At 41.4% G+C, this 26,083-nt stretch overlaps 1 protein-coding gene across 1 annotated transcript in view; it reads left to right on the top strand.

Annotated features, from left to right (window-relative positions):
* Positions 1 to 2,244: 2,244 nt before the first annotated feature.
* Positions 2,245 to 26,083, top strand: part of IL31RA (interleukin 31 receptor A) — a 29,267-nt gene continuing 5,428 nt past the window's right edge. The window contains 9 exon segments of the mRNA XM_065873646.1: positions 2,245 to 2,299; positions 11,596 to 11,675; positions 13,525 to 13,569; positions 13,571 to 13,742; positions 18,011 to 18,193; positions 19,170 to 19,271; positions 20,217 to 20,286; positions 20,288 to 20,361; positions 22,384 to 22,524. Of these exon segments, the coding sequence (XP_065729718.1) occupies positions 2,245 to 2,299; positions 11,596 to 11,675; positions 13,525 to 13,569; positions 13,571 to 13,742; positions 18,011 to 18,193; positions 19,170 to 19,271; positions 20,217 to 20,286; positions 20,288 to 20,361; positions 22,384 to 22,524 (922 nt within the window).

A 26,083-nucleotide genomic window follows, 5' to 3' on the forward strand; every position in this document is an offset into this window, starting at 1 on the left:
ATATTTTCTATTACTGTCCATGCTGCTGTCTCTGCAAGTAGATCACTGGTCCTCAAGCCTTTTTTCTTCTGCAATTTTTCCAGCTTTGTCTCTGGGTATAACTTAGTACTGTTGCTTTTTCTTTCTTTTTTTTTTTTTTCCTTTAAATTTATTTATTTATTTATTTTTGGCTGCATTGGGTCTTTGTTGCTGCATGTGGGCTTTCCCTAGTTGCAGTGAGCGGGGGCTACTCTTCCTTGTGGTGCGCGGGCTTCTCATTGCGGTGGCTTCTCTTGTTGCGGAGCATGGGCTCTAGGTGTGTGGGCTTCAGTAGTTGTGGCACATGGGCTTCAGGAGTTGTGGTGTGTAGGCTCAATAGTTGTGGCTCGTGGGCTCTAGAGCGCAGGCTCAGTAGTTGTGGCGCATGGGCTTAGTTGCTCCCTGGCACATGGGATCTTCCCGGACCAGGGCTCGGACCTGTGTCCCCTGCATTGGCAGGTGGATTCTTAACCACTGAGTCACCAAGGAAGCCCTGTTGCTTTTTCTTAAGGCCTAAAAAAAGTTCACAAATAATAGGTGAGTGTTCTCACTATAAAGGAAGCAAGCAATAGCTACAATTAATTAAAATATTTTATATACATAAAATATTCAATATTTAATATTGATAAGATTTTTAAATGCAAAATCCTGTATTGGAATAACAGTTTAAGCTTTAGCACCCGTAATTATTTATTTATTCAATTACTGAGAATGTCAGCCTACATGGTTGGGCCTCCCTACCTTTCCAATATGCTTTTAGAACTTGTAAAGGCATGTCTTTTGGCTAAGAATTAGAGAAAATTAAGACAACATTGTGAATAGTTAGACGTTAAAAATACTGTTACTGGGAATTCCCTGGCGGTCCAGTGGTTAGGACTCTGCGCTTCCATTGCAGAGGGCACGGGTTCGATCCCTGCTTGGGGAACTAAGGTCCCACATGCCGCGTGGCCAAAAAAAAAAAATGCTATTACCGTTATAATTAATTTTCAAAGAACACATTTATTCTTCACTGAAAAACTTAAAAAATTTTCCCTTTAAGTTTTATACTCATTTCAATCAAAATGGTTCTTTTTGGAGAGACTAGCTATAGCTTTTGAATAACGGGCATTAACTATTGCTGTTATGTAACCAGTCTCTTATTGTTTCATGATGGTATTTTTATTATTATGGATCCAAGTTCTCATTCTGCTTTATTTTGCCTTAGGCATTTTCAATTAGGTATTTCACTTGGTTTGTGTGTGAGAAAATGTTATCCCTGTGGTTTTGTCCAGAAGTGCTGCATGGGATTTTTTCTAAAATGATTTATTTTGTTGAGCACTCTCCTTTGTTCCCCCCATGATGATATGTCAGCTGAAAATGTAGCATTTATTTCTTCCTGAAAGGGAGGTATTGCTTTTACATTTGCTATATCCTGAGACTATCTCACCGTTTCATCTGGGATGAGATGAGGAGCCAGTGCCAATAGTCTTTTATTCTAATTATTCCACGAACAGTAGTGAATGTCTACCGTTGAAGGCACTGCCTTCAACACTAAGGCTTCATAGAGGCATTAGAGAAGCTCCACTCTTCAGAAGCTCTCTATCTGTAGAGAAGCCAACAGATAAACTACTGAACGCCATTCTGTGTGCCGTGTGCCACACTACAGATGGCATGGAGGGTGGGTGGGACACGGGAGGACTGGCTGGCCGAGTCCATCTGGGAGTTGAGGGAAGGCATTTAGAGGTTAGCCTTGAGCTGGGTCTGGAAGGATGGATTAATTTTCAGGAATAAGGAGGAAATGACATTCTAGGCAGAAGGAGCCACATGGACAAAGTGTGGAGATGCGGAATTGCAGGGTGCTTTTGGGAAATTATGAGATGTCCCATTTGGCTGGAGTGCTCAGGAACTGAAGCAGAAACTGGAGGACTGTACTCTTTCTGGAGTATATTCTTGGTGGCTGGTGCACTTCCGCTATTATATAGTAGAATGACTTGTGGACGAAATAAAATGTTGACTGGGGTTAATGGAGTAATTATGAAGGGATCTGGGTGATGATAACCAAATAAATAAATAAAACAAAATAAAATATAATATAAAATATATAAAATAAAATACCTTCCCTCAAAATTCCCAGAATCTGTTTGTCACTGGAAATAGAGTTGTTGAAAAGAGATAGGAAGCAAACTCAGTCTTGACTGATGATATTTTCAGTTTTCTTCCCAGCCTCCCTGCATTAACTTGGGGACAATGTGGGGCTGGACACTGTGGATGCTCCCTCTACTCTGCAAATTTGGCCTGGCAGGTAGGTCAGCCTGTGCCCTTTTATGGATTATGTGATTCTTTTTGCGTTCTTTGGATAAGAATTGTTAACTTGAGAACAAAGGGACGACACCTGGATATAGGCACACATGGATGAACACTGGGGGATTTGTGGGCTCCCTGAATTTGCGTGGGGGTCTGTATGCATGTTGATATATATTTATGCATGTGCAGATTTTGCAAGATCATATTTTCAAGGGGAGCTACAACCCTCCAAAAGATCAAGATTTGGGCTTCCCTGGTGGTGCAGTGGTTGAGAGTCTGCCTGCCGATGCAGGGGACGCAGGTTCGTGCCCTGGTCCGGGAGGATCCCAAATGCCGCAGAGCGGCTGGGCCCGTGGCCGCTGGGCCTGTGCGTCTGGAACCTGTGCTCCGCAACGGGAGAGGCCACAGCAGTGAGAGGCCTGCGTACCGCCCGCCCCTCCCCCAAAAAAATGATTAAGATTCACTGTTTTAGAGTAATGGTTGGTGCTTACCTTGATAATTTCTGTGTTAAGTGCATTGGTTTCATATAAGACGCACACATTAAAAAATACCATTTTCACACCATTTGCCGTAAATTTCAAGGATAAAAAGGGAAATGAGACACCATATACCTACAATGGTCCAACTCAAAACTATGGGCCTAATACCCATACGACACCTTGCAGGTCTAAGATGTATTACTTTGATCACATATTATGGTAAAAAAAATTAAGACCAGATTAAAAAAAGTGGGGATTGGGCACTGGGGAAGTAGAGAAGACATGTAGAATACATACTAGTCTGCTGAGGCTGCCATAACAAAATACCACAGACTGGGTGGCCTGAGCAACAGAAGTTTATTTTCTCACGGTTGTGGAGACTGGAAGTCCAAGGTCAGGGTGCCTACAGAGTTGATTTTCTCTGACACCTCTCTCCTTGGCTTGTGGATAACCATCCTCTTGCTGCCTCTTCACATGGTCATCCGTCTGTGTATCTTAATCTCCTCTTACAAGGACACCAGTCAGATTGAATTAGGGCCCACTTTAATGGCCTCATTTTAATTAATACCTCCTTAAATGCCCTATTTCCAAATGTAGTCACCTTCTGAGGTACTGGCAGAGAGATGTGAGTTTTGAGGGGAGGGACATAATTCAGCCCATAACATGTAGTAATTGGGGGTCACCCAGAAGGCAGTTGTGATCTGGAGATAATGAGAATGTCTTGCAGACCTCTGTCCTGGCCTGGCCTGCCCTGCAGCTCCCTGGAGTTACACATGTGTCACTCCAGAGCTTTGTAGATAATACAGGCAGGTAGACCTGTGTCTCTCTGTCTCATTCAGCCTCTTTTGGCCACCTCAGAAATCAACAGTTGCTCCCAGTTAATCCAATTTAAAGTTCTGGTGATGAGGATCAGGACACCTTTCCCCTCGACTTGTCTTTTTTGATCTTAGATCTTTGTCTTCTCTTACCATGTTTCACTTAATAATTTCCTACATAACTGACTCCAATTTCCACACTACTTCCCTTCTAGACTATTCTTCGCTTGGTCTCAGCCTTGCCCTTCTTTTATTTCAAGACATTTTTCAGAACAAACACTAACTTTACAACAGGACCGAAGTGATAACGAGCATAGCGGGAAGAAGGGAGATCAAGAACAGCTTTTTAATTTTGAAAAATGTTCCTTTTGCATGTGGGAAATTCTCTGATAAGCAAGAACATTATCCTTATCTTTCTTACAGGAAAGTTATGACTATTTCTCCTTATTTCTAAAAATAGGGGAAATAGTTATTTCTAGAAATGTAGAAATATGGTTATATGTTTTTTCTTAAGGAGAGAAAGATAGATGTGTGAGAGGGGCAAATCTAGACTTCAGTTGTCCATGTTTAAAAAACAAACATTCTGTTTTAATTTTAAATATTACACAAATATTGTGAACATAGTGTAGAGAATTCTTATATACCCCTCATCCAGTTTCCCTCATTGTTATTATTTTATAATACCATAGTGTATTTGACAAAACTAAGAAACTGATACTAGCACACGACTATCAAGTAAATTCCAGACTTTATTTGGATTTCACTAGTTTTTCCTTAATGTTCTCTTTCTGTTCCGGGATCTAATTCAGGGTAGCATACTGCATTGAACTGTCATGTCTCCTTAGTCACTTCTGGTCGGTGACACTTTTTTAGTTTTCCCTTATTTCTCATGACCTTGGCAGTCTTGAGCAGTACTGCCAGTACTCCTGTTTTTGTTTTTTTTTTATTGTTTTTTTTCTGCTGTACACGGACCTCTCACTGTTGTGGCCTCTCCCGTTGTGGAGCACAGGCTCCGGACGCACAGGCTCAGCGGCCATGGCTCACGGGGCCAGCCGCTCCGCGGTATGTGGGATCTTTCCGGACCAGGGCACGAACTCGTGTTCCCTGCATTGGCAGGTGGACTCTTAACCACTCCGCCACCAGGGAAGCCCCCCCTGTTTTTTTTTTTTTTAACATCTTTATTGGAGTATAATTGCTTTACAATTATTGTTGTGTTAGTTTCTGCTGTATAACAAAGTGAATCAGCTATATGTATATATATGTCCCCATATCCCCTCCCTCTTGCATCTCCCACACACCCTCCCTATATCACCCCTCTGGGTGGTAAAAAAGCACCGAGCTGATCTGCCTGTGCAATGCAGCTGCTTCCCACTAGCTATCTATTTTACATTTGGTAGTGTATACATGTCAGTGCTACTCTCTCACTTCGTCCCAGCTTACCCTTCCCCTTCCCTGTGTCCTCAAGTCCATTCTCTACGTCTTCGTCTTTATTCCTGTCCTGCCGCTAGGTTCTTCAGAACCGTTTTTTTCTTTTTTCTTTTTTTTTTAAGATTCCATATATATGCATTGGCATACAGCATTTGTTTTTCTCTTTCTGACTTACTTCACTCTGTATGACAGACTCTAGGTCCATCCACCTCACTACAAATAACTCAATTTCATTTCTTTTTATGGCTGAGTAACATTCTATTACTCAGATATGTGCCACATCTTCTTTATCCATTCATCTGGCGGTGGACACTTCGGTTGCTTCCATGTCCTGACTATCGTAAATAGAGCTGCAATGAACATTGTGGTACATGACTCTTTTTGAATTATGGTTTTCTTGGGGTATATGCCCAGTAGTGGGATTGCTGGGTCATTTGGTAGTTCTATTTTTAGTTTCTTAGGGAACCTCCATATTGTTCTCCATAGTGGCTGTATCAATTTACATTCCCACCAACAGTGCAAGAGGGTTCCCTTTTCTCCACACTATCTCCAGCTTTTATTATTTGTAGATTTTTTGATGATGGCCATTCTGACTGGTGTGAGGTGACACCTCATTGTAGTTTTGATTTGCATTTCTCTAATGATTAGTGATGTTGAGCATCCTTTCATGTGTTTGTTGGCAATCTGTATATCTTCTTTGGAGAAATGTCTATTTAGGTCTTCTGCCCATTTTTGGATTGGGCTTTTTGTTTTTTTGATATTGAGCTGCGTGAGCTGCTTGTATATTTTGGAGTTGAATCCTTGTCAGTTGCTTCGTTAGCAAATATTTTCTCCCATTCTGAGTCGTCTTGTTTATGGTTTTCTTTGCTGTGCAAAAGCTTTTAAGTTTCATTAGGTCCCATTTGTTTACTTTTGTTTTTATTTCCCTTTCTCTAGAAGGGGGGTCAAAAAGGATCTTGCTGTGATTTATGTCGTAGAGCGTTCTGCCTATGTTTTCCTCTAAGACTTTTATAGTGTCTGGCCTTACATTTAGGTCTTTAATCCATTTTGAGTTTATTTTTGTGTATGGTGTTATGTTTTTTTTTTTTTTTTTTTGCGGTACACAGGTCTCTCACTGTTGTGGCCTCTCCTGTTGCGGAGCAACAGGCTCCAGACATGCAGGCTCAGCGGCCATGGCTCACGGGCACAGCCGCTCCGCGGCATGTGCGATCTTCCGGGACTGGGGCACGAACCCATGTCCCCTGTATCGGCAGGTGGACTCTCAACCACTGAGCCACCAAGGAAGCCCGTGTATGGTGTTACGGAGTGTTCTAATTTCATTCTTTTACATGTAGCTGTCCAGTTTTCCCAGCACCACTTACTGAAGAGGCTGTCTTTTCTCCATTGTATGTTCTTGCCTCCTTTATCAAGGAAAAGGTGACCATATGTGCATGGGTTTATGTCTGGGCTTTCTATCCTGTTCCATTGATGCATGTTTCTTTTATTGTGCCAGTACCATATTGTCTTGATTACTGTAGCTTTGTAGTATAGTCTGAAGTCAGGCAGCCTGATTCTTCCAGCTCCGTTTTTCTTTCTGAAGATTGCTTTGGCTATTTGGGGTCTTTTTTGTTTCCATACAAATTGTGAAATTTTTTGTTCTAGTTCTGTGAAAAATCCCATTGGTAGTTTTATAGGGATTGCATTGAATCTGTAGATTGCTTTGGGTAGTATAGTCATTTTCACAATGTTGATTCTTCTAATCCAAGAGTATGGTATATCTCTCCATCTCTTTGTATCATGTTTAATTTCTTTCATCAGTGTCTTATAATTTTCTGCATACAGGTCTTTTGTCTCCTTAGGTAGGTTTATTCCTAGGTATTTTAGTCTTTTTGTTACAATAGTAAATGGGAGTGTTTCCTTAATTTCTCTTTCACATTTTTCATCATTAGTGTATAGGAATGCAAGAGGTTTCTGTGCATTAATTTTGTATCCTGCTACTTTACCAAATTCGTTGCTTAGCTCTAGTAGTTTTCTGGTGGCATCTTTAGGATTCTCTATGTATAGTATCATGTCATCTGCAAACAGTGACCGTTTTACTTCTTTTTCAACTTGGATTCCTTTTATTTCTTTTTCTTCTCTAATTGCTGTGGCTAGAGCTTCCAAAACTATGTTGAATAATAATGGTGAGAATGGGCAACCTTGTGTTTTTCCTGATCTTAGTGGAAATGGTTTCAGTTTTTCACCACTGAGAATGATGTTGGCTGTGGGTTTGTCATATATGGCCTTTATTATGTTGAGGTAGGTTCCCTCTATGCCTACTTTCTGGGGAATTTTTTAAATCATAAATTGGTGTTGAATTTTGTCGAAAGCTTTTTCTGCATCTATTGAGATGATCATATGGTTTTTCTCCTTCAGTTTGTTAATATGGTGTATCACATTGATTGATTTGCATATATTGAAGTTTCCTTGCATTCCTGGGGTAAGACCCAGTTGATCATGGTGTGTGATCCTGTTCATATGCTGCTGGATTCTGTTTGCTAGTATTTTGTTGAGGATTTTTGCATCTATGTTCATCAATAATATTGGCCTGTAGTTTTATTTCTTTGTGTAGTTTTGGTATCAGGGTAATGGTGGCCTCATGGAATGAGTTTGGAAGTGTTCCTCCCTCTGCTATATTTTGGAAGAGTGTGAGAAGGTTAGGTGTTAGCTCTTCTGTAAATGTTTGATAGAATTTGGCTGTGAAGCCATCTAGTCCTTGGCTTTTGTTTGTTTGAATATTTTTAATCACACTTTCAATTTCACTGCTTGTGATTGGTCTGGTCATATTTTCTGTTCCTTCCTGGTTCAGTCTAGGAAAGCTGTGCTTTTCTAAGAACGTGTCCATTTCTTCCAGGTTGTCCGTTTTATTGGCATAGAGTTGCTTGTAGTAGTCTCTTAGGATGCTTTGTATTTCTGCGGTGTCTGTTATAACTTCTCCTTTTTCATTTCTAATTTTATTGATTTGAGTCCTCTCCCTCTTTTGCTTGATGAGACTGCCTAATGGTTTATCAGTTTTATCTATCTTCTCAAAGAACCAGCTTTTAGTTTTATTGATCTTTGCTACTGTTTTCTTTGTTTCTATTTCATTTTTTTCTGCTCTGATCTTTATGATTTCTTTCCTTCTGCTAACTTTGGGTTTTGTTTGTTCTTCTTTCTCTAGTTCCTAGATATAAGGTTAGATTGTTTATTTGAGATTTTTCTTGTTTCTTGAGGTAGGCTTGTATAGCTATCAACTTCCCTCTTAGAACTGCTTTTGCTGCATCCCATAGGTTTTGGATTGTCGTGTTTTCATTGTCATTTGTCTCTATGAATTTTTTGATTTCCTCTTTGATTTCTTCAGTGATCGCTTGGTTCTTCAGTAACGTATTGTTTAGCCTCCATGTGTTTGTGGCTTTTGCTTTTTTCCCCCTGTAATTGATTTCTAATCTCATAGCATTGTGGTCAGAAAAGATGCTTGATATGATTTCAATTTTTTACAATTTACTGAGGCTTGCTTTGTGACCCAAGATGTGACCTATCCTGGAGAATGTTCCGTGCGCAGTTGAGAAGAAAGTGTAATCTCTTGTTTTTGGATGAAATGTCCTATAAATATCAGTTAAATCTGTCTGGTCTATTGTGTCATTTAAAGCTTCTGTGTCCTTATTTATTTTCATTTTGGATGATCTGTCCATTGGTGTAAGTGAGGTGTTAAAGTCCCCCACTATTATTGTGTTACTGTTGATTTCCTCTTTTATAGCTGTTAGCAGTTGCCTTATGTATTGAGGTGCTGCTATATTGGGTGCATATATAGTTATAATTGTTATATCTTCTTTGATTGATCCCTTGATCATTATGTAGTGTCCTTCCTTGTCTCTTGTAACATTCTTTATTTTAAAGTCTATTTTATCTGATAAGAGTATTGGTACTCCAGCTTTCTTTTGATTTCCATTTTCATGTTATATCTTTTTCCATCCCCTCACTTTCAGTCTGAATGTGTCCCTAGGTCTGAAGTGGGTATCTTGTAGACAGCATATATATGGGTCTTGTTTATGTATCCATTCAGTAAGCCTGTGTCTTTTGGTTGGAGCACTTAATCCATTCACGTTTAAGGTAATTATCAATATGTATGTTCCTATTACCATTTTCTTAATCATTTTGCGTTTGTTTTTGTAGGTCCTTTTCTTCTCTTGTGTTTCCCACTTAGAGAAGTTCCTTTAGCATTTGTTGTAGAGCTGGTTTGCTGGTGCTGAATTCTCTTAGCTTTTGCTTGTCTGTAAAACTTCTGATTTCTCCATCGAACCTGGATGAGATTCTTGCTGGTTAGAGTAATCTTGGTTGTAGGTTTTTCCATTTCATCACTTTAAGTATATCATGCCACTCCCTTCTGGCTTGTAGAGTTTCTGCTGAGAAATCAGCTGTTAACCTTATGGGAGTTCCCTTGTATGTTGTCATTTTTCCCTTGCTGCTTTCAATAATTTTTCTTGGTATTTAATTTTTGCCAGTTTGATTACTATGTGTCTCAGCGTGTATCTCCTTGGTTTTATCCTGTACGGGACTCTCTGCGCTTCCTGGACTTGGGTGGCTATTTCCTTTCCCATGTTGGGGAAGTTTTTGACTATAATCTCTTCATATATTTTTTCTGGTCCTTTCTCTCTCTCTTCTCCTTCTGGGACCCCTATAATGTGAATGTTATTGCATTTAATGTTGCCCCAGAGGTCTCTTAGGCTGTCTTCATTTCTTTTCATTCATTTTTCTTTATTCTGTTCTGCAGTAGTGAATTCCCCCATTCTGTCTTCCATGTTACTTATCCGTTCTTCTGCCTCAGTTATTCTGCTATTGATTCCTTATAGTGTAACTTTCATTTCAGTTATTGTATTGTTCTTCTCTGTTTGTTCTTTAATTCTTCTAGGTCTTTGTTAAACATTTCTTGCATCTTCTCGATCTTTGCCTCCATTTATTTTCCGAGGTCCTGGATCATCTTCACTATCATTATTCTGAATTCTTTTTCTGGAAGGTTGCTTATCTCCACTTCATTTAGTTGTTTTTCTGGGGTTTTATCTTGTTCCTTCATCTGGTACATAGCCCCCTGCCTTTTCATCTTGTCTATCTTTCTGTGAATGTGGTTTTTGTTCTGCAGGCTGCAGGATTGTAGGTCTTCTTGCTTCTGCTCTCTGCCCCCTGGTGGATGAGGCTATCTAAGAGGCTTGTGTAAGTTTCCTGATGGGAGGAACTGGTGGTGGGTAGAGCTGACTGTTGCTCTGGTGGGCAGAGCTCCATAAAACTTCAGTCTGCTTCTCTGCTGATTGGTGGGGCTGGGTTCCCTCCCTGTTGGTTGTTTGGTCTGAGGCAACCCAACAGTGGAGCCTACTTGGGCTCTTTGGTGGGGCTAATGACAGACTCTGGAAGGGCTCACACCAAGGAGTGCTTCCCAGAACTTCTGCTGTCAGTGTCCTTGTCCCCACGGTGAGCCACAGCCACCCCCTGCCTCTGCAGGAGACCCTCCAACACTAGCAGGTAGGTCTGGTTCAGTCTCCCCTGGGATCACTGCTCCTTCCCCTGGGTCCCGATGCACACACTACTTTCCGTGTGCCTTCCAGTAGTGGAGTCTCCGTTTCTCCCAGTCCTGTCAAAGTCTTACAATCAAATCCTGCTAGCCTTCAAAGTCTGATTCTCTAGGAATTCCTCCTCCCATTGCCAGACCCCCAGGTTCAGAAGCCTGACGTGGGGCTCAGAACCTTCACTCCAGTGGGTGGACTTCTGTGGTATAAGTGTTCTCCAGTCTGTGAGTCACCCACCCAGCAGTTATGAGATTTGATTTTACTGTGATTGCACCCGTCCTACCGTCTCACTGTGGCTTCTCCTTTGTCTTTGGATGTGGGGTATCTTTTTTGGTGAGTTCCAGTGTCTTCCTGTCGATGATTGTCCAGTAGCTAGTTGTGATTCTGGTGTTCTCACAAGAGGGAGTGAGAGCATGTCCTTCTGCTCCGCCATCTTGGTTCCTCTCTATATAATCTCTTTATCAGTTATCTGTGTCATTCCCAGCTTTAATATATGTGAATGTTATATCTTAGAGGACATGAGATGTCACATTCCAATCCAGATTTGAGTGATAAATTATATTATGATGGGGTCTATTGTAGTTTTATTTTACATTACCTTTAGTCATCAGATCCAAGGGAAGTTTTATTTTTTTATTTTATTTTTACTTTTGCACTAAATAATTGAGATTTTATTTTTTCACAAAGTACAAAGCTTTGCACCACATTACAGTAGTGTTCTAACACAAGAAAATCCCAGTGTTTTCATTGGGAGGGGAGGAATGATTTATATATAGGATACTGATTTTATAGATTGCTAGTTACTTTTGACCTTTGGTTGATTCCAGTCCTTCAGTCACGAAATGAAGACATCATTGCAATGTTGCCATCCCGCCACTCTGCCCCTCACTCCTGCTGCCTCCCTCGAGCAAATCCTTTCCAACTGCATTTTCTAAACAGGCAGCCTAGCTCATGTCACCATCTACTGCTGCAACTGCCTCCAGTCTGTGTTGAGCACCTCACTCTTGTTCCTTCCAGCTCCACATGGCCTGGATCTGTGGCGAGTCCTGGGACTAGCCGAGGTGGATGGAAGAAGGCCAGTGCAGTTGCTGTGGAAGGTGACCTCCCTCTGGGTTATTTGTTTACAGTTTCTGTTTAAAAGCCTTGGTCTCTTACTCCTCCAAGAACTGTGATTATTGGCATTTTACCTCCTTAATTTCCTTCCCTAGAGGCTTTGATGCCCCAAATCTCACAACGGTTTCCCATCTCCAAAAAGCCCTATAAGTCATTTTGTAGATGACCTAAATGTGAATTACAGACCCTGGCCCCTCTTATTTGGTCTGAAATGTTAACATTTGGGGCAGGTACAAAGTGTAAGTGCAGGAGGCACCTTGACCTTCTGGAGAAGACTGTCACTGGCTGGCCTCCACTAGAAGGCAATGTAATATATAGCCCCACCGCCACAGTGGAGAAGAGCACTGACTTGCGGTGAGCTTACTGGTGTGTCCTGAAGTTACTGCCAACGTATACTGCACAAGTGACTTCCTGAGTACTGGGATAGTGGGGTGCAAGGATAGAAGAAGCGTCCTTTGTAGGATGGAGGCCGGGGAGTGAGGAACAAAGGAGGAGCCAGGTGGGTAATGCAGAGGAGATGAGCGAGCAGGAAGAGATGAGAGGAGATGGTAAGAAAAAGGACAGAAAAGGAGGGGAAGAAGCAGGAAAGGAAAAGGGCAAACAGAGGGAAAAAGCAGCCAGGAAATAGGAGAGAGGAGGTAGGGAGCTGGGGGAAAGAAGAGAGGGAGGAGAGCAAAGAGATGCCAAAACTCTTTGGTGTGTCTCCAGAATTCTCAGGTAATACTCATCGGGTTATCTCATACTTGCTCAAGTTCAGGCAAGTTTAAAATCCTTTTGAAAATGGAGAAATCACCCTGTTTTTCCAAATGACATTCCAATCCCAATCACTTCAGGGTTGGAGCATTCTTCTACCTTTCTCCTTTCCCTTCCCACCCCAAGGGCTGAGGGGCACCCTCAGAGGCAGCAGGCAAGGGAAAGCATAGCCAGTGGCATTGGGAAATCTTTGAGAATCAATCCCAGATGTTGTGGGTTCTTTCTCAGTTATCAAGTGTGGAAACGAATGATTCTGTCAACGTATTTTTTATATAGATTTTATTTTTATTTATCTATTTTTGGCTGCGTTGGGTCTTCATTGCTGCACACAGGCTTTCTCTAATTGCGGTGAGCGGGGGCTACTCTTTGTTGTGGCGCGTGGGCTTCTCATTGCTGTGGCTTCTCTTGTTGTGGAGCATGGGCTCTAGGCGCATGGGCTTCAGTAGTTGTGGCTCACAGGCTCTAGAAAGCAGGCTCAGTAGTTGTGGCCACAGACTTAGTTGCTCCGTGGCATGTGGGATCTTCCTGGACCAAGGATCGAACCCATGTCCCCTGCATTAGCAGGTGGATTCTTAACCACTGCATCACCAGAGAAACCCTGTCAACATATTTTTGAGGTAGGAAAGTAAACAGTGGCACGTACCGCGTGAGGCCAGACCCACGTGGGTCAAGTAGGCCAACCTGTGAAGTAGGTGAGATGGACTTCAATGCCCTCCTTCCCCTCGCCTGGGGGCTGGTCTTCCTTTTGCTTCAATAGGAGAGTTTTCTATGAATTAGAGCTGCTTAAAAAAGAATGGACTAAAATTAGATAGTGGTGATGATTACACAACTCTGTGAATATACTAGAAGCCAATGAATTGTACACTTCAAAAAGGTGAATTTTCTGGTGTGTGAATTATATCTCAATAAAGCTGTTATTGGCACAGGGTATGTTATGCATCCTGGAAAGGTAATTACCTGATTGTAGTTTAGCACCTTATAGTTACTATTACCTCCCAACCCGATTCCCACCATTTATGACTGTCTCAATGCCTTTCTTTCTTTGCTTTTGGCAATAAATTTTGTTTCCTCTGTGTTCAGAAGGCAAAAGGAGCCCCGGTCCTGGAGAAAACTCTTGGCTACCAACATATGGTATTTTCCAGAAAACAACACTAACCTCACAGAGACAATGAACACCACTAACCAGCAGCTTAAATTGTATCTGGGAGGCAAGACCTACCGGCTATATGTGATTTCTTACAATTCTCTTGGGGAGTCTCCAGTGGCCACGCTTAGGATTCCAGCTATTGATGAAAAGTGTAAGTATAACATAAACTTCTTACTTAGATGCCTGACCCCATCCAAATGTCCAAGGAGTACTCCCTGTCCTCTCAGAGGCTGCTGTTTCTCTAGAGTCAAAATGATTCTGAAGTGAGGACTTTTTAGGTTATGGGGGAGCGATCATAATCTTTGAGTAATTCACGAACCTGTTGAAATAAAGTTCCTTTGGAACAAAGCCTGTGTTGAAAATCAGAGACTTCATGAATCATATGATACAAAGTCATGAGCCTAGAAGTTCTACATGCAGCCTGTATTTATTTTGTTCTGAGTCAGTGTAAGCTGGGTTAAGTCATAAAAATCTGTCACATCTGCCACATTTATCCTCAGTGGCTGAAACCTCTCTTTTGAAATCTTCCCGTCACAGGATTGGCTGCACCCCAGGCGTGGTTTGCTCACTCCTGTTTTCTTCCTTTTCTCCTTTCCATTTGACTATCAAGTTAGGGAAATTTCTAATGTTTATACTTTCCAATAAATTGCTCGTTACACCTTTAATTAAGTAATTTTAGGAATGTTACTGCTCCCAGGTAAACTCATATTTTGTATTCTGTTTTGGAATAAAATAGCTTCTTTGAGTCTTAGTCAAGGAATTGCAAGCAATGGATTCCCTCTTCCCTGCTTTATTTTTCTCTATAGATCTTACTATTCCTCATTCTATAGATTTTCTCATTTATTTTGATTATTACCTATCTCTCCATCAATAGGATGCAAGTTCCACGAGAGCAGAGATTTTTCTTTTTGGTCTCTTTTTCTCTTCTTCTCATTTTCTTTCTCCTCCTGGTCCTCCTCTCCTCCTCCTCCTCCATTTCCAAAATCTAGAATAAACACAGAGCAGTTGGCATAGAAAAGATGCTCAGTAACTATTTGTTGAAACACACCATAGCTAGGGAATGCACTCTCCAATTCTCCATCTCGCTCTGTTTGCTTAGATCTAGAATTATATCAGGCATTTACACTACCAGCGCTAAACTTGTCTGCCTGTGCTTTCTTCTTTCTCTTCTTTTTTTTAATCATAGTAGTTTTTATTTTTATTTATTTTTAAATTTTTAAATATTTATTTATCTGTTTTGGGCTATGTTGGGTCTTAGTTGAGGCACGTGGGATCTTTCGTCGTGGCACGTGGGCTCTTCGTTGCGGTGCACGGGCTTCTCTCTAGTTGTAGCGAGTGAGCAGTCTCCAAAGTGCGCAGGCTCAGTAGTTGCAGTGTGCTGGCTTAGTTGCCCCATGGCATGTGGGATCTTAGTTCCCTGACCAGGGATCGAGTCCGCACCCCCTGCATTGGAAGGCAGATTCTTAACCACTTGGACCACCAGGGAAGTCCCTCTTCTTTCTCTTCTTAAACTTAACCCATGTCTTCTTTTGCCTCATTTTAGAACTCCTAGATATATATTTCGTGTGTGTGTGTTTTGAGCTACAGTCAGTATTTGATATTGTTTTAGTCAGTGTTTGCCACAGCCCTTAGTTCCTGGCATCCTAGTTCCTGCCTGTCCAATACCCCTGGTGATGAAGTTTCCGACAAATGTGTGTGTCACTGAACACACATTCTGTGTTAACAGAGGCACTGATGAATAGTAATCGTAGTTTCCTGGTGTGGCCCTGTAGTGGGAGGCAGGAAAGGGTAGGGAATAAAAACATGGGCTGTGGAGTCTAGCAGCTCTGGATTCAAATCTTTGCTCTTTCACTAGATACCATAAACATTGGGCAAATTATCTAACCTCTCTAAACCTTAGCTACTTATTAAATGGGCTTTTAGTTATACCTCCCTCATAAGGCTACTGTGAATATTAAATGAGACTGTGTATAGAATGCTTTGTCTAGTGCTAATTATTACTATTGTGATTCTTAGCAAAATGTCTAACTAATTGAATTTCTATTAGACATGGATTACCAACTTTAAAAATATCATAAAATACACATTAAGATTATGCTAAATTCACACAGCGTTTTTTATTTTTCCCAATTCTGAAGGTATTTGCTTTATGTCATAAGTATTGGCACAATCATCAGTTATAATGGTTCCAGACCAAGTGTAGGCAAACTATAGCTTGTGGGTCAAACCTGACCTGACACCTGTTTTTGTAAATAAAGTTTTATTGGAACACAACCACACCTATTCGTTTTTACATCGTCTATGTCTCCCTTTGTGCAACAATGGCAGATCTGAGTAGTTGCAACAGAGGCCTGCAAAACCTAAAATGTTTATATTTGGCCCTATATAGACCTCTTTACAGGTCCTGGTCCTAGACATATATAAGAAAGTAATGCTCTACAGAATTTTGTTTAATAAAGTAGAGTCAACTGGAGAATAGTTATAAAAATAATAATAATTGTAAGTTTAACAATCATTAAGTAAGTATAATTATCCAATATTGTCCATTAGGATATATCAGACATTGTGCTAAGATGGTATAGGTTAATCTGATTTTAGCCTTGAAATGACCCATGGGGTAGGTGCTATTAGATTCACTTTATAGCTGATGAAGCTGAGATTCAGGAAAGCTTAGTAATTTGCTCAGAGTCTCTCAAGTGGAATTCAAGCCCAGGTCTGCATGATTCCAAACTTGTACAATGTACTTTATCCAGAGCCTTGGACTTGGTATTAATAAAGTGACTTAGAAATCTGGCTGTGTGACACTGAACTGGTCAGTGTGTGTGTGTTCTGCTCGTTTGTGTGAACTGCTGTGAAATCAGACTTTCAGCCTGACTGGAACAGCGACTAAGGCTGCTTAGAGGCTATGAGCAGGGGAGGGCAGGGAGGAGAAAGCAGGAGCCCTAAGGCTCAGGTGGGGTTGATTTCCTGGCTCTGTGCTCCTTGCCCCCGCTCCAGCTTCACATTTTCCCCATGCCGCAGTTGCCCTTCCTCAGAGCTACCCTTTCAGGTAGACAAATTCTCTGGCCTTACTTCTAGACCAGAAGCTGGAGTCTCTCATAAAGGCCTGGTTTGGGGAAAGGCTCCGCCAACTGTGGCCTTCAGGAACAGAAGCTCCTAAATATACACACACCCCACCGGGGCTTGCTGCATAGAAATAGCGGAATTCAGTACCCCCCGGCCCCCTACATCAAATCTCTGCCCTTGCCTAGGCTTCCAGCTTCAAGAGGAATTTTGGTTATTTTGAGGGACTCCGTCTCCTCTTCTGCCCTCATCCAGGACTATACTTTTTTTTGTTGTTTTTTTTTTTTTTTGGTACACGGGGCCTCTCACTGTTGTAGCCTCTCCCATTGCAGAGCACAGGCTCCGGACCTGGCTCATGGGCCCAGCCGCTCCGTGGCATGTGGGATCTTCCTGGACCGGGGCATGAACCCGCGTCCCCCGCATCGGCAGGCGGACTCTCAACCACTGCGCCACTAGGGAAGCCCCAGGACCATCTTTGATGTTCATTTAAACATACTTCCTGTGGATTTCAATTTTGTAGGCTCAGGTGTGTTGTAGGTGGTGAGGAGTAGATGAAGGAAAGAGCCACAGGTTGTGGTCTTCTGAGCCCCACTCCTTCATGCCCTCCTTCCCTGCTTCCCTACACCTCCAATAGTCCTCTCTTCTGTGTGTTCAGAACATTGCCAATAAGGGAGCTCTCTGATTTGATTAAATCCCTGGTAAGGGATTTGAAGCCACATGTTCAACTTTTCTATTAAAGGAACCCTGCGGACTGTTTCCCCACCTGCGTTTTTTGCTAGGCCTGCAGAAAACATAGTCATTTACATATTGGTCCACACCTAGGTGCTTTGGATGGATGTGTCTTTCTGCTACAGACACAATTCTTTCTACCTTGAGAATAGGACTCCGTAGCCAGGTTGTATAGCGCCAGCCTAGACAATTGAAATTTGAAACCATCACCCTGGTATGATTTTAGGGTCACCATCTTCCAGCTTCCCAGCCACAGAATTACAGGTGCCTGAAATTCTACCTTTAGAGATTCATTCTTTGTCTCAGGCTTGCTTTCCTTTTGACTTGCAGAGATACGAGAGCTACCCTGTAAGTCATCTTAGTCATCAACCTTCTAGTAAGATTCTTTGCTGGAAATAGGTAAAATTGGGGAAGATAACAAAACATGAAGAAGGCAGTTCATCAAATATTGAGGGTAAGGAAAAGGGACACAATAAAAGCAGTAAAAACAGTATCATAGGGGAAGGCTGCAGTGGGGATCCTGTACTTTGACCTTCTTTACACTTTGGGCAGTGAAGGGATGTTAATGTTGTTGGTGCATTTGGAGGATGTTAGGTGTTGTGAAGCAGTCCTCTTTTCTCCTTTCAGCATTTCAGTGCATCGAGGCCATGCAGACCTGCTTCACTCAGGACCAGCTGGTGATGGAGTGGCAAAGCTCTGCTCTGGAGGTAGATACATGGATGATTGAGTGGGTCCCAGATTTGGACACAGAGTCCTCGACCATTTCCTGGGAATCTGTGTCTCAGACCAGGAACTGGACAATCCAGCAGGGTAGCCAGTGCGGAGCCCACAAATTCCCTCTGTGTAGGATTCAGTTTCATTTTCATCAGTTTTTAAATCCTTAACTTTGGCTTCAAAACTGTAAATGTGAGTAATGAATTTGACAAGCTAGGGCAAGCTTAAGGAAGTGTACTTCTTGACATTTCCCAGCAATACTAGAATAGGAAGCCATAGGTATCAGACCAGGCATCTGGCGTGTTTCCAGGTGGAAAACACCATCTTGACACCCACCATCAGAGAGCTCTTCCCAGATATCTTGATCACGTGGATAACACCAGAGTTTGTATCCCATCTGTCCTACCCAGGGCACTCCTTCAGTTCTGGTTGCCTGTTTAAGATCTAGGCCCCTTCCCCAGGTGATTGATACAGGGAGTAGCCTTCTTTTCAAGAAAGCCCCTGCTCCATGTAAGACACATAAGTGAGGCTTTACTCTCCAACCATTTCTTAATAACATCCACATGAAGAGTTATGCTTATGTAGGGATGCAGACAGAAGAGGTACAATTTATGGTACCTGAGTTCTCTAGGGTGATACGCTATTGAAAGAAGGGTTAAGTTTATTCTGTAGTGCCCCCAAATCATGTAACAAAATCAGTGATGGAGGAGAGACTGGAGCTCTTACTTCTCCTTTCCTGGGTGGCTCTGTCATTTTGTCAGAGTGGTGCAGGTTTAGTTCTAATAATTAATTTTAAAATGTTAGAAATGGAATAGACATTAGAGACCATCCAACCTAACTTCCTTATTTTCCATATATGGAAACTATAGAAAAATAAAATATCTTCTGTAAGTCATAGGCCATAAGTCTTAGTCTAGCTTTCCTTCTTCTATGCCATGCTCTGCACCTAATGCTTGTTTCTCTCTCTTCCCACTCTCTCTGTCCCCCCCCCTTTCTTCCTCTCCTTTCCTCTCCATCTCCCTCCCTCCCCAACCTTCCCTCTCTCTCTCTCCCCCCTCCCCTTTTTCCACAGATGAACTAAAACCTTCCCGGTGCTATAATATCTCTGTGTATCCAATGTTGCAAGATCGAGTGGGTGAGCCATATTCTATCCAGGCTTATGTCAAAGAAGGTGGTATGTATGGACAAGTTTCTGTTGAGGAAAGGAAACACTGGGGCCTGTCCAACATTTACACAAGGCTGTGAAGGCCTGTAGCTTGTTCACAGTTGCTTTAGTGCCCATCCATGCTGCACCTTAGCTCATAGTAAGCTATGTATGTTTGACCCAGTTGTGGTCACGGTATGGATTCACTGAATTTTTTTTTTTTGGCTGCGCTGTGTGGCATGTGGGATCTTAGTTCCCCGACCAGGGATCGAACCTGCACCCCCTGCATTGGAAGCGTGGAGTCTCAACTACTGGACCACCAGGGAAGTCCCTGGATTCACTGAATTTTAAAGCTGGAGTAGACATTAGAGATCATCAAGTCCAAGCCCTTCATCTCACAAATGGAAAATTGAGGCTCAGAGAGGTGAAATAACTTGCCCAAAGTCACAAAGAAACTTAGTGCAAATAGCACTGTAAGCAGAAACAACATTTAGCTAAGACCAAGTTAGGAACCCTGAGAGTTATTCGTAACTTGGAGATGCTAAAAAATTATTTTTAATTGTGTAGTGATAAGCCAGGGTTTTATTGGCAAACCACTCAGACTTTATCTTTTTGAAAGTTAACATCTTCCAGATTCAACCTTAGGAAATATATCCTGTCACTCAGAGGTAGCCCATGGAGGCATACTCTTTAATTGTTTGATAATAGCTATTACAGGTATGAATGAAAGAGCTGGGCTCCAAATCAGAGTGAGAGGTCTTGTTCTCTGGTCTTGGACACTGCTTCCTTTCCTGTTCAAGATGGATGATTCTAGACAACAATTTTCTCAAACAAACCAATTCATCCGTTCCCTACTCTTCCCCCACCTCCCACCCCCAGCACTGATTAGTCTGAGGACTCGCCAGAGATTTTGTGGGGCAAGGATCTGCTGGGGTGTAATTCGGTGTTTATTATTTATCTCCCTGTCCTATAAAGGTCCATCAGCAGGTCCCATGACAAAGGCAGAGAACATTGGTGTGGAGACAGTCACAATTACATGGAAGGAGTCCCAAGAGTCAGAGAAATGGTTTCATCAACAACTGTACCATATTTTACCAAGCTTAAGATGGAAAGGAATTCTGTAAGTGAGCTTATAGACAAGTTGAAAGAGAACCCCAAGCCCCAGATAGATGCTATGGATAGACCTGCTATAGGGGTGACTCCCATGGCTGGTGCCCTGCCACCTTGCAGGAATCACTCAGCTTCTTTGAGCTTCTCTGAAAATGGGGCCAAGGGCACCCACCTCTTGAGTTTTTAGAGTCAGGTGAGAGTGAAATGACTGTACCTGAGAGTCCGGTAGGAACCAGAGGGCTTGATATAATTTGTGCCTGTCAGGCCGTGAACAGGTGGGCCTTCTGGGAGCTTCCTGACCTTTATTCCAGAGTGGAGCATAACCTGGATTAAACGCTGGAGGGGGACAGACCCTGTTTGGTGGCACTTACTTCAGTGCAGGACCCTTTACCATGACTCCTACTGTCCACTGCTTTTTTCTTGCGTCTACAATATTGCCTAACATCCTAAGTTCTGGGCTAGGCTTGGATTCCCATTTAGGCTAATTTGTTGTTGTTACGGTAAAATACATATAACACAAAACTTACCACTTTAAACATTTGAAAGTGTACAATTTAGTGGCATTAAGTACATCCATAATGTTGTGCAACCATTACCACTACCTATTTCCACCCCAGATAGAAACCCTGTACCCATTCAGTCACTACCTTACCCTTGTCCCACAGTCCCTGGCAACCACAAAATTGCTTTCTGTTTCTATGGATTTACCTTTTCTGGATATTTCATATACACAGAATCATACAACATGTGGCCTTTTTTTGCCTGGCTTCTTTCACTTAGCATAATGTGTTCAAAGTTCATCCATGTTATAGCATGTATTAGCACCTCATTCCTTTTCATGGCTAAATAATTTTCTATTATATGGATAAACATTTTGTTTATCCATTCATCAGTTGATGGGACATTTGGGTTGTTTTCATCTTTTAGCCAGTGTGATTAATGCTGCTATGAACATTGGTGTACAACTATCTGTTTGAATCTCTGCTTTTTATTCTTTGGGGTGTATTACTAGGAGTAGAATTGCTGGGTCATATGGTAATTCTAGTTTAACTTATTTAGGAACCACCAAACTCTTTTCATAGCAGCTACACCAATTTACATTTCTACCAGCAATATATATGAGAATTGTAATTTCTCCAGATCCTTACCAACACTGGATATTTTCCATTTAAAAAAAAGTGTGGCTATCCTAGTGGGTGTAAAGTGTTATTTCAGTGTGGTTTTGATTTGTACTTCCTTAATAACTAATGATGTAGAGCATCTTTGTACTTGCTCTTTGGCCATTTGTGTATCTTTGGAGAAAGTCTTTTCAGACTCTTTGCCATTTTTATTTATTTTTATTTTTTTTGCGGTACGTGGGCCTCTCACTGCTGTGGCCTCTCCCGTTGTGGAGCACAGGCTCTGGATGCGCAGGCCCAGCGGCCATGGCTCATGGGCCCAGCCGCTCCGCGGCATGTGGGATCCTCCCGGACCCGGGCACGAGCCCGTGTCCCCTGCATCGGCAGGTAGACTCTCAACCACTGCGCCACCAGGGAAGCCCTGCCATTTTTTAATTGGGTTGTTTGTCTTCCAGTGTTGAGCTGTTAGAGTTTTGTGGGGTTCTTTTTAACATATTCTGGATACAGATTCGTTATCAAATATATGATTTGCAAATATTTTCCCATTCTGTAAGTTGTGTTTTCACTCTCTTGATAGTGTCTTTTGATGCACAACAACTTTTAATTTTGATGAAGTTCAGTTTAATCTTTTTGCTGCTTGTGTGTTTGGTGTCATATTTAAGAAATCATTGCCAAATTCAAGGACATATAGATTTATCCTATGTTTTCTAAGCGTCATATAGATTTAACTCTTATATTTAGGTCTTTGATCCATCTTGATAGGCTGATTTTAATCAGAACATGAATAGAGAGATTGGGGTATGAGGTGGCCAAGCTTGGAAGCCCAGGTTCCAATGCTTTTATTTCAGTGCCACTAAAGCACAGTTTTCACTTGGGTTTGGCTGTGGTGTTTGACATTTATATTTTTCCTTTAGTCAAGACAGTCAACTCCAGCAATTTGCAGTATAGCCTGGAGTCCCTGACACGAAAGACCTCTTACACTGTTCAGGTCATGGCCAGCACCAGTGCTGGGGGAACTAGTGGCACCAGGATAAACTTCAAGACATTGTCAATTAGTGAGTACTCCTTCAGTCCCTGGGAATGTCTCCTTGGCCTTTCCTTTAGGCTAGTCACAGATGATGTTTCCCAAAGGCAGGGGGAAGGCAGATGAAAGGGAGAAGTGAGAAGAACCATTTGCTCTCTGACTCATTGGCCTTCCTGGAAAACATATGGGTGAGGAGGGAGGAGGGAGAGCAGGAAAATTGAGAGCTGAATTTGGAAAGATGGGTCATTTTGCTTCTTCCTGGGTAGCCCCGAATCTTCTTAGGGAGGAGGGATCAAGTGAATGCCAACTTCACTGTCACTCCAAACCAGCTCCCACCTCAAGGCTATCCCCAAGTTCATAGTCACCAGTCCCTGTGTGTCAAACAAGGGAAAGCCTTGGTTGATCAAGCACCATTGGCCCACTTAACCTCATTGTTTGTGGAGTTTTTTTGAGTAAAAAAGTGTATAATATGTTCTACTGATCAGCTTTTATATTAAAAAATGAGAGCAAGAGGGCTTCCCTGGTGGCGCAGTGGTTGAGAGTCTGCCTGCCGATGCAGGAGACACAGGTTCGTGCCCCGGTCTGGGAAGATGCCACATGCCGCAGAGCGGCTGGGCCCGTGAGCCATGGCCGCTGAGCCTGTGCGTCCAGAGCCTGTGCTCCGCAACGGGAGAGGCCACAACAGTGAGAGGCCCGTGTACCGCCAAAAAAAAAAAAAAAAAAAAAAAAAATGGGAGCAAGAAAAATTTAATAAATACAACAATAATGTAAAATATAATGTGATTCATACGATGGTTATGGGGAATATTCAAAAGGGAAAGAAGACAGGCTGAAGAGGGAAATGAAGAAGAAAGAAGGAAGGAGAATGGGAGAAAACAGAGAAATAGAATGGGAGAAACAGAAATCTCTGAATGACAGAGGTTTGATTTTAAGGATATACTAACACTTTAAAAAAATATGAAGCTTAGAAGTGAAGGAACATTGCAAAATTTTCAATAAAAGCTATAAATAGTCTAAGTATTCTTGAAAGTCTCCTGTTCATCTTCACACATCCAAAAGAATAAAAATAGCTTGTGGTTCTGGAAAATGTGAGTAAAACATGTGTTTTTACACAGAAAACATGTTCTGTTTTTATTGACTAACATTGTCTTTTGGGAGTTCTTTTTGATATTGCTCTTTAAAGTCTTTTAAAATCATGTTATATTTTCACAGCACTAGGCACAAATTGCATTATCTGATGGAATTTTCTCTATGGGTCAGATTGAAGGCAAGAGCCTGCCTTGGAGACTAGAAGTTTCTTACCCTTGGTTCTTTTGTTTGTTTTTCTTTTTTTTTTTATTGGAGTATAATTGCTTTACAATGTTGTGTTAGTTTCTGCTGTACAATGAAGTGAACCAACTATATATATACCTATTTCCCCTCCCTCTTGGACCTCCCTCCCACACCCCCCCCATTCCCACCCATCTAGGTCGTCACAGAGCACCGAGCTGAGCTTCCTGTGCATGTTCCTGCTAGCTATCTGTTTTACACATGATAGTGTATATATGTCAGTCCTAATCTCCCAATTAGTCCCACCCTCCCCTTCTCACCCTGTGTCCATATATCCATTCTCTACATCTGCATCTCTGTTCCTGCCCTGCAAATAGGTTCATCTGTACCATTTTTCTAGATTTCACATCTATGCATTAATATGCAATATTTGTTTTTCTCTCTCTGGCTTACTTCACTTTGTATGACAGACTCTAGGTCCATCCCACCTCACTACAAATACCCAATAAAACCTTCCTATAGGAGTTCACTGTGTTCTGTGGTTTAAGCGGGTGTGCTTAATTGTTCTGGGATTTCTGATCAATTGAAATTAAAAAATCTTGTTGCAATAATAGTGGTCTTGCCACTCCCGGTTGTTTGAGATGGATCTGTCCCGTGTTTGGTTGGGGTCTTATTCAGTGTGTGTTGCCACCGGCTGCTCACAGGTCAAGCAGAAATTCTCTTTTACCAGCAAGTTTCTGCTTTTTATTTTTAGAATAAATCATCAGGGAAATGAAGAGAGGATGATTTTGCTTTGGGTTGTGGTCAAGAACTGATTAAATAATTTAGTGTCCCTGGCACACACTAAAAATCATACACTTCAGTTGTGATCTCAGTGGCATATTTGTTTGCTTATGTTTTATTACGTTTATTATTGCAGATGTTCAGTAGTTCATTACTTTCTCTTATTTTTTTTTCCGAAAATTTAATTTGCGGTTGTAACTACAGTGTTTGAGAACTCAGCATCCTTGTTTTCTACAAATACTGATTAAAACAAAATGCTGTAAAATGTAAAACATTGTAGTTACCTTCCCATGTCTTTGTTGTATTTGTGCTGAAATGTTTTCACATTCCTTTGTCTGGAAGAAATCCTTTGCTTTCGTTTTGATTATGTTGCTTACCTTGAAATCAATAGGTTTTGGTATTTTCTCTTGGAAGATTTTATATATTTTTGGGAATATGTAATATATATAATAAAAGATAAATATTATCATGTAAACAACAACAACAAAAACAACAACAACAAAACCTCATACCTTTTTATGGTTGAGTAATATTCCATTGTATATATGTACCACATCTTTATCCTTTCATCTGTTGTTGGACATTTAGGTTGTTTCCATGTCTTGGCTATTGTAAATAGAGCTGCAATGAACATTGAGGTACATGTGTCCTTTTGCATTATGGTTTCCTCAGGGTATATTCCCAGTAGTGGGATTGCTGGGTCAAATACTAGTTCTATTTTTAGTTTTTTAAGGAACCTCCATACTGTTTTCCACAGTAGCTGTATCAATTTATGTTCCCACCAACAGTGCAAGAGGGTTCCCTTTTCTCCACACCCTCTCCAGCATTTACTGTTTGTAGATTTTTTGATGATGGCCATTCTGACCAGTGTGAGGTGACACCTCATTGAAGTTTTGATTTGCATTTCTCTAATAATTAGTGATGTTGAGCAGCTTTTCATGTGCCTCTTGGCCATCTGTATGTCTTCTTTGGTGAAATGTCTATTTAGGTCTTCCACCCATTTTTTAATTGGGTTGTTTGTTTTTTTGATATTGAGCTCCATGAGCTGTTTATATATTTTGGAGATGAATCCTTTGTCTGTTGCTTCGTTTGCACATATTTTCTCCCATTCTGAAGGTTCTGTCTTTTCATCGTATTTATGGTTTCCTTTGCTGTGCAAAAGCTTTTAAGTTTAATTACGTCCCATTTGTTTATTTTTGTTTTTATTTTCATTACTCTAGGAGGTGGGTCAAAAAAAATCTTGCTGTGATTTATATCAAAGTGTGTTCTGCCTATGTTTTTGTCTAAGAGTTTTATAGTATCTGGTCTTACATTTAGGCCTCTAATCCATTTTGAGTTTATTTTTGTGTATGCTGTTAGGGAATGTTCTAATTTCATTCTTTTACATGTAGCTGTCCAGTTTTCCCAGCACCACTTATTGAAGAGGCTGTCTTTTCTCCATTGTATGTTCTTGCCTCCTGTGTCATAAATTAGGTGACCATATGTGAGTGAGTTTACCTCTGGGCTTTCTATCCTGTTCCATTGATCTATATTTCTGT

This window comes from Phocoena phocoena, chromosome 3, assembly GCF_963924675.1.
Source record: "Phocoena phocoena chromosome 3, mPhoPho1.1, whole genome shotgun sequence".
In the NCBI taxonomy this organism is placed as follows: domain Eukaryota; kingdom Metazoa; phylum Chordata; class Mammalia; order Artiodactyla; family Phocoenidae; genus Phocoena; species Phocoena phocoena.